This window comes from Bombina bombina, chromosome 2 (genome assembly GCF_027579735.1).
Source record: "Bombina bombina isolate aBomBom1 chromosome 2, aBomBom1.pri, whole genome shotgun sequence".
Classification (NCBI taxonomy): Eukaryota; Metazoa; Chordata; class Amphibia; order Anura; family Bombinatoridae; genus Bombina; species Bombina bombina.
This window is the reverse complement of record NC_069500.1, coordinates 177,360,848-177,370,209: the sequence shown is the minus strand read 5'-3', so window position 1 is coordinate 177,370,209 and position 9,362 is coordinate 177,360,848. Positions and strand designations below refer to the sequence as shown.

The following is a 9,362-nucleotide window of genomic DNA, read 5'->3' as shown; positions in this document are numbered from 1 at the left end:
AACAAAAAAGTCTTACAAAACACATCAACAATACATTACAAAGTACACTTACACCAGTAATATCACTATTTGATAAAAATGATTACAAAAAAATATAACATAGTCTGCTATGTGAAGAACATTGGAATGTGAAATATTCATATTTTCATATCGGGTTAGCGCACTTGAGACTATGCGATCAGGTTTGCGTGTGAATAGGGTGTTAGATTTTTTTCCACTTTTTTGCTCCTTTGGGCCCCATGTATTAAAGACAGACCTACAGCTTCTCAACTTGTGAAGCTGTCCGCTCACCTTCGTTAACCTGACACTGCACTAGATCAACTGCCCTAAAGTCAAAGGTGCGTTAGGAATATTTTATATTCCTTTGTTCTTCTCATAGAAATAAATATTATTTTTATTTTTAAACAGATTATATATATCTATATATATCTATATCTATATCTATATATATATATATATATATATACACACATATATATATACACATATATATATATATAAAAATGTGTATATCATTTATATATATATATATATATATATATATATATATATATATATATTTATACACACACACATACACATATATACTGTGTGTATATATATATATATATATATATATGTTATTGCGTCTGAAGGTATTTGACTGGAAAGGGCTTAAAAGTGTATATATATATATATATATATATATATATGTCTATTTAAGTGTATACATGTGTATTTATGTGTTTATACATGTATGTTGTATGTGTACACATAAACACATAAATACACATGTATACACACACACACACATATATATATATATATATATATATATATATACACTCACACACACATTGGAGCCCTTACCTGTCAAACACTTTGCCATATACCATTCCTTTTTAACCCTTTTAACAATATTAAAATGATTTATTTTTACTAAAATGTTTATATATGAGTGTAATACCTTAAGATGTTTTATGAGTGTTTTGTGAAACTTTTTCTTTAACCCTTACACTTTACTTCAGGTCTGAAGTCACGCTAAATATTCTACCACAGTTTAAGCTTTCGCTCAAGAGAAACCTATAACTTTCAACTTGTAATTTGAGCAATATTTAACACAGTCTCAATATTCATTGAAAGTAAAGGTTGTGTGAGAGTGATGCCAGCCAAGCTAACTCTTCTCTGGTAAATGGGATTAACTGTGGACTTGAAATATCAAGTTGCACATTAATGTAAGCGTAGTCCAGCAATAATGCTTATCGCGTCCTGTGCTATCATTAACGCGCCACTTGTAATCTGGACCCATATTGGATGACATTAGGAAGCAACATCACCAAACAGATACTAATGCTACCTGCTCAATAAATTAAAAGTAAAAAAATGAATACTAAGCAATTCCACACTAATAAAATTGAACCAAATCCATAACCAAACATACATGCCCATTATACTAACTAAGCCGGCCAAAGCTCATAAATCGTTATCTACCAAAAATAATTGTAAGATTGCAATCATCTTCCAAAGGTATTTACAAACAATAGTGCAATAACAAAATGCTCTAAATTATTTTTCTTATGTCCCTTTAACTCTCCAAAATCCCTCTCTCTCTCTGGTATGTGGTTTCTTGTGATCTCTGCCAGTTATTCAGTTCTGCCCAATATTTTTAGACACTTTGATGAAAGAGATAAACAGATTGGGATTTAAAACACAGCTGGAGTTCCCCCAAATATCCCACCTCTTTTAGACAGGGGCTGCTAAATAAACACAGCAAGCTCTGAGGGCAGAGCGTCAGTGTCCCTAAGAGTAAGCCTGCTGCCTGCCATCCTTCCTTATGTGTGTGAGGGGATCAGGTTCTCTCATTGCTGTCACACACTAACCAGAAGCGCTCTCTGCTAAGCAGCTATATCAGTTCTCCCTCTAAGAAAAGGGAGCATCTTACCCTGGAATCCTGCTTTTTTAGAATTCAGGATGCCTAAAAGGAAAGAATTACTTCTCCTGCTTCAAGTCTTGCTGCACTTGTATGGAATATGTGAATCACAGCCAAATTATCAAGGTAAGTCTTTAAACTATTTCCAGTTAAATGCATGGTTATGGAACACTTAATTCCATAGTCCTCTATGGAAAGTTTATCAATTATAGTAAAGTTTTTCAGAGCTTGATTACAAAAACACCTGTAAAGGGAAATTATTCAGAACAATTCTTAGAGACATTTTTAAACTGCTGTTTTTTATTACGGAGCTCTTTTTTATAGTAGCTATCACCTACTAAATTAGAACTATTAGAATATACAATGGGAAGTTAAAAGTTTATTTTCAACTTTTAAACAGTGGATCCCAAGCATTTTTTGTTTGTTTCAGATACCTTTGGTATATTGAAATGTATGCTATACTATAAATGAATTTTAAATGTCTTTAAAGGGACATTCCGGTCAAAATTTAAATGCACATAGATGAATTACTTCTTTAAATAGAAACATATTTGCAATATATATGTATTGGCAAAAATGCTTCTAGAAAATGTATCACTGATTTAGTGTTAACAATTTTCTCTGCACGTGCATGTGAAGCATAGCTAGATATTCTCAGTGCACCAGCATTTTAAATATTGCAGCTGTATTATGTTAGCAATTAACAAATTGAGTTATTAACATCCTTAGGCTCTCTGAGCTAGTGCTGTGTTTAAAATGCTGGGGTACAGTGCATACTTAAATACATTTTGGAAACAGCTATAACTTTTATTAGAAGCATTTTTGCTAATACATGTATATTACAAAAATGTCTCTATGCAAAACTGAAATGCATCCATGTGGATTTGAATTTTAGCTGGAATGTCCCGTTAATCAAAGGGCTATTATAGTGCAAAAAAACAAATTTGAACATGCATTTTTTTCACTATAATGGCCCTTTAATATATCAAATGCAGCATCATCTGCATTAAAAAAGACTATGCTAGTATTAGAGCATTGCAAGCCTCTGATTGGTGAGTATGCAGCCACTTGCTTGTCAGTCAAGCACATATACAGAGACAATGCACCAATCAGCAATTCTACATGATTCTGATATCAGCACAAGTTTCATGTGTATCTCGGAATGGAGCGGAATTTTTTTACTGCTTGTCATTATGCACATTTGCTTACAAAATATGTTATGGGTTTAGAACAACACAATACTTTGTACAGGAGTGTTCCATTAAGAAATTTTATGTTTAAAGCTATATTCCAAGAGAAAATTGAGAACACTTAGCCTTAAAGGTGCATAAACATTTCTTGCCTTTATGTCAAAATTGTGCTTCTTATTGTCTATAGAGACCTAAAAGCTGTACAGTATCTGTAAACTAAGTTTTCTTCAAAATGCTGAAAAATGCCTAAACCATAATTTACAGATTTTGTAGGTCACAGAATTCCCTTTTGGCCTCTCTATAGAGAGTAGGACTACTAGCACAACATGAGATCTATAACATGTAAATATATTCATATACACTGGCTGACAATGAATGATTTGGGAGTGCTTAGAAAAAATATCTGTATTCCTAAACATAGCATATCAAAGCAATCAATTCACACTATTAGATGGTCTGATTCACTATCAGAGTCTGTTTCATGGGTCACACTATGGCTAAGCAACAGTGACTTCAAAGACTTCTCAGTTATCAGGACCTGAAAGTCAATTGCTTAACTGCCGCAAGTGTATGTTGAGAATATACCAAATAAATAAGATAGCCCAGTGGCGTTATCACAATAAAATGTATATTTCTATGATAAAATAATATATATTGTATAATATTATAGTTTTTGTCAGTACTGAACAAGACATGAATGTCAAAAATAAACTCTCATGATTCACATATGCTAGCAATGTCTAAATGTAGCCACCAATCAGCAAGCGCTACCCAGGTGCTGAACCAAATATGGGCCGGCTCTTAAGCTTACACTCTTGCTTTTTGAAATAAAGTTACCAAGAGAATGAAGAAAAATTAATAATAGGAGTAAATTAGAAAGTTGATTAAAACTGAATGCTCTATCTGAATTATGAAAGTTTAATTTTGACTAGACTATTCCTTTAAAGTGGTGTTTGCCCTAGAAATGGGAGAGAAAGAACACTTCTTAAAATATTGAAAAAAAATATTAAATGTTTCTTCCTTTCATTGGTGTGTTGTGTTTATTAGGTGGTTGAATGTGGAGGGGTCTAACTTAATTGTCTTAAGATTGGACTTGCAGTTCTTCTGCCATCCTCTTGCGTGATTTGTGGCCCATGGCTACCCGTATTAATTGGAAATTAAACCATTTTTTTTTTCATTATTAAGAACATGCAATTTTAAACAACTTTCCCATTTACTTCTATTGCCTAATTGTCTTGTTCTCCTAGTATCCTTTGTTGAAAAGTACACCTAGGTGGGCTCAGGATCAGCAATGCATTACTGAGAGCTAGCTGCTGATTGATGGCTGCACATATATACCTTATGAATTCCCAGTAGTGCATTGCTGCTCCTTCAACAAATTATATCAAGAGAATGAAGAACATTTGATAATAAAAGTAAATCAGAAAGTAGTTTAAAATGGTGTGCTCTCTTTGAATCCTGAAAGAAATGTTTGGGTTGTGTGCATGGGCGAGAGCTATAATATAACATCCTGGCTAATCATGCATTTGCCTAAAAGCCAGTCTGAGCCTGGGGAATGCTCATTTCTTTACATTTATAGAATAACAAATATTAGGGTCAAGCTGCACAAAATATGGGCCTATTACGTATTTGCTGTTAGAAGTAATTGTTATCATCGTTCATGGAAAAATAGCAGAGACCACATCTCCCTGTGCTGCGTCATATGTTTCACTATGGTGATTCAGCAGAGTTGTTTGACTCATGATGAAATGTCACACTGATGACAATTAAAGAAAGGATTTATTTTTCTTACCACTGATTCAAAGTGTAATACTCCCTTATGCTCAATCAATGTCTCAATCAGTCTGTGAGAGTATATTGATGTAAGAAAGATGAGCATAGCAACACCAATAAACATATCATCTCTTATTAATAACACTTTCCCATTCCTCACTTCCCTTTCTGGTCTTAAAAACCTGTGAAAATGAAATGTACCAGATCCTCATATGGGAACACTCATTACTTCCACTTAAGTAACTTTTCTTGATAGATATGATGGTTGAATGACTTAATAGATATATGTCAATATGGTAATTACTTGTTAAACTCTGGTACATACCACAGTGTTTAATCATTCATATTGTACTGGTGTATTTCATGATGTACCATAAAATATCTGATGACTAAAGCAGCCTGTCCGGTTTCTACCACCATCTGGTTTTCATCTCAGTACATTGGAAAGGGTCTTTATAGATGTCATCAGAGTTTATTATACTTTCCATTCCTCAAATAAATACTTAAATGTGGATTTCTATTATAATACCACGCAACAGCATCTATGACACAAGGATAACAGTGCAAACGATCCTGCCCGGTGCAACATTTAGAATCCAAAAACTTCAATAGAAATAAAACTTTCTCCAAACAGAAGGAAGAAAATTGTCATTTAGAATTAAGGATTTCCTTTTTAAAGAACCATATTGGTGATATTTACAATATATAAAGAACAATATTTACTAATATGTATTCCTGGTCTAGCAGTGCTGATTTCTAAAATAGTCCCTGTTCTTGACCTCCCAACCAGTGATAAAATTGTTCTTTGAGTAGTCCCACACAGTAAAATTCTGCCTTAGGGTGAGGGTATGAATGTCTGGAGCCTGTGCAAATCAGACATTAGGTCTTCCTTGATCTTATGTATATATTTGTTTGATTATTGTGGAATTTGAATCTCCAAAATGTTATAATAGAAAAACAGAATAATAACATATCTTATTTGTATGCATCTCCTGTAGTTTACAGATTAGAGTGAATAATACAATATTTAATATCTTGTGCACATTGTGTGCAATTAACAATGTTTTGGAGAGGAACAGAACTGGCAGATCTATAGATACCATTTGTGGGTGTGGTTACTACTCATGTGACCTGATTAGTTGATTTCTCTCCTACAAAATGTCCTTGGATTTTTTTTTCTTTCAAATGGGATTTCGAAATATTTTTTAATTCTAAAAACAGTTAAAAAAAACCACAGATTTATTTCATACATTACATTTAAAATATATATATTTGTTAAAAAAAACTATTAAGAAATGTTAAGGAATATAACATAAAATGTTTTACTTTTATTTATTTTACATTTTGACATAAAATCAAACTGCCAGTTATTTTGTGCAGCACATTATTATTGTGGATATGCTTTCTAGACAGATAGAAAGACCTAAGCACTTCAAAAATGTTAAAATATTTGACATAAATGAGGTCTGTCATACATGAAGGCATTCTTTTCTAGCAATACAGATTGTTCAGCTTGAGAGTAAGATCTTTTCCATATGTGTTACCCTTCCTCACACACTGGCTACCCTTTTCACTTACTTAAAAAATAACAGATCCCATATGGGTAAGAGCCTACCAAGTTACCTTCATTCAGTTAACTATTTAATGTCTATATAGGATCTTAAACCCATTCCTATAAATTCTTATAACTTAAAGGGACATTGTACACTAAATTTTTCTTTGCATAAATGTTTTGTAGATAATCCATTTATATAAAAACATTTTAAAGTCTGAGAGAGTAGAAAATATTGCTGTGTATTTATATTCGGTGCTACCCTTGACATACAATAAAAAATAACAAAAAGAAAGAAAGATATTAGGACACATATGAATGTCCTAAAAAAGCAAGGGAAATAACTATAGCACACGAAAATGTATATTGAAAAATCCAATTTCTTTATTCAATATCCCACATCACATTCAGTGATAAATCTATTCCACCGGGCTGCGGCAGTTAGAGTGAAATCTTACCATTTAAAATAAAACAACAATAGGTCTACGTAAAGCTAAAAGGATATCCCAGTTCCTATGCATACGTATGCAAACTATAAATGCCTCAACCTATAAGATAGCACATATAGAGAGATATATACAGTGTATTACATAATAAAGAACCCATACTTAGTTAGAGATAACAAACTACCAACGGTTCAATATAAACATTAGAACAGCCTTAAAGTCCATGCCCCCACTGTAGATGTAAAAAATGGCTCCTGAGACCATATAGTGACAAGTCACAGAAGGTATCGGTATGTGAAAGACCGCAACAGTTCCTGCTGCACACTAGGTCAGACCGATGCAAAGCTTTTGAACTTTAGGCAGAAAAAAGGACCGTACTTATCTTTAGTCCTTCAGAGTAGAGTTGCGCTGAAACTATTCAATGCTGATCCGTAATTCCTCGACGTGTGACGTAACCCCCGATGGGAGTGGCCAACTCGTCACTGCAGCTCCAATTGGTTCCTAGCACATGGACCTGTTCCTATTGGTCCAGGAAATCCAAAGGAAAGTTAACCAGTCGCAACTCTGTGTATCCTTGTCAGGGGATCCAATAGAGATACCAGAATGTATCGTTAACATAAAAAGTTCTTTGCACACATTAGTAGTTAGTCACCACCTCTGTTAGCCGTTCTCATGCCCCACAATAGATTCACAGGCATACTTCATGCGCTATCATCTCAGCGCCGGTTCACAGTCCACAGATATATCCTGCTTCATAGGCTATTCAGAATCAGCAAAAGAGGCTTTTGTACTGGGATAAGACTTCAGCTTTCACACATTACCAATAAAACCTCAGAATGTTGTTGACTTGTTTCTGAGGTGCTATACACATAGTGCCAACGCACGTTTCACCCCCCTCCAGAGCATGTGTCTCAGGGGTTCGTCAGGGCATTCTGAGTCCACACCGGACCTCCTCTTTATAGGGTATGCCTGATTATTCACAGGTGATTCTCCCACACAGTCTCGCCTACTTTTCAGAGAGAGCTGTAGCCTGTGTATAGCCAGGAGCCCTTAAAGGGATATTTACATTTAAATTTATGTGAAATTATTTTAAATTCTAATTGTGCATGAACAGTTCTTAATTATAAAGCAAACTGGCTAAAGTCTAACCTTATTCCTAGGTATTTTTCACCTTAGCTCTACTTGCACAAAGAAATCACTCCAAAGGAATTAACATACACCCTGTCAGAAGTGTCTCACTCTCTATAAAAAGCTTACATATTCCAATTTTTCATTTAAACCTACTGGTGATCTTGTACCCAGCCTATAGATCCATTTAGTTTCTTTCTGTAAAAGAACTTTGTCATTGTTGCCACCTCGTCCGTTAGTGACCCCTTTGTCAATAATTACAAATTTTAGGGAATCCACATTACCATTATGCTTATCACAGAAATGTCTAGCAACATTTGTATCTCTTGAGTGGAGGATGTCATCTCTGTGCTCCTGTACCTGATCCTTTACCATCCTTTTGGTTTTACCAACGTAAAAGACCGAGCACGAGCACCGCAAGAGATATATCACCCCCTCAGACTTACAATTAAAAAAGAATCTTATATCATAAACCTCATTTCCTTGGACAGAGAATTGTTTAGTGCTATCCATGTGGGCACAGTATACACAGTGCCCACATGGGTAGCTACCCTTAACTCCCCTGTCCTTACGTAGCCAGTCTGAGGGACCTCTGACAAACTGGCTTTTTACCAACTTGTCTCGCAGGCTCTGTGCCTTTCTGGCTGTCATTTGGGGTACATTTCCTATAATATTTCTCACATTTTCATCCAAGGTAAGGATGTGCCAATTCCTTTTCATAGCCAACCTAATATTATCCCATTGATCATTATACTTAGAAATAAATCTAATCTGATCTTTCTCAGTTCTTGTCTTATCTCTATATAGTAGATCATCCCTGGACATTTTTCTAGCCTTCCAAAGGGATTTTTCAGACATTTATTTGAATACCCCCTTTTAAGGAATCTCTCCTTCATTAAGCGAGCATGAGTATCAAAATCCATTTATATAGCTCACCTGGGAGTGTTTTTGTAAAAATGTATAGTTTTGCTTATTTTTTAAATAACATTAGGCTGATTATCAGACTTCTAACCAAGCCTCAAAGTTTTAGATGTATACTGATGTATACAGACTTCACATTCATTCTGTTTATATAATGGGTCTAGTCATATGCAGGAGAGGGAGGGTCTGCTATTAGCCCCTTTCAGTGGGTGTTCCAGACCAGACTAACCATGAACAGTGCTAAATTGGGAGCTTCTAAGTAAGTTTTTAAATGTTTTATACTGGATTTATATATCAGTGTTTGTGCATATTCTTCTGTATAGTAGTGTCTATTACATGCAGTTAAATCAGAATTGGTGTATACTGTCCCTTTAAACCAGGGACGGGCATCTTCCTAACGCATGGAGGCCATGGATCAATATTTTAGAAGCATGAAAGAGTCA

The 9,362-nt window shown here is 34.5% G+C and overlaps 1 protein-coding gene across 1 annotated transcript in view; it reads left to right on the top strand.

Moving 5' to 3' along the window:
- Window positions 1-1,762: 1,762 nt before the first annotated feature.
- THBS4 (thrombospondin 4) overlaps window positions 1,763-9,362 on the top strand; it is a 160,805-nt gene continuing 153,205 nt past the window's right edge. Inside the window, exon 1 of the mRNA XM_053701357.1 lies at window positions 1,763-2,035. Within this exon, the coding sequence (XP_053557332.1) occupies window positions 1,951-2,035 (85 nt within the window). The 5' untranslated portion in view covers window positions 1,763-1,950. The remainder of the gene's footprint in view (window positions 2,036-9,362) is intronic.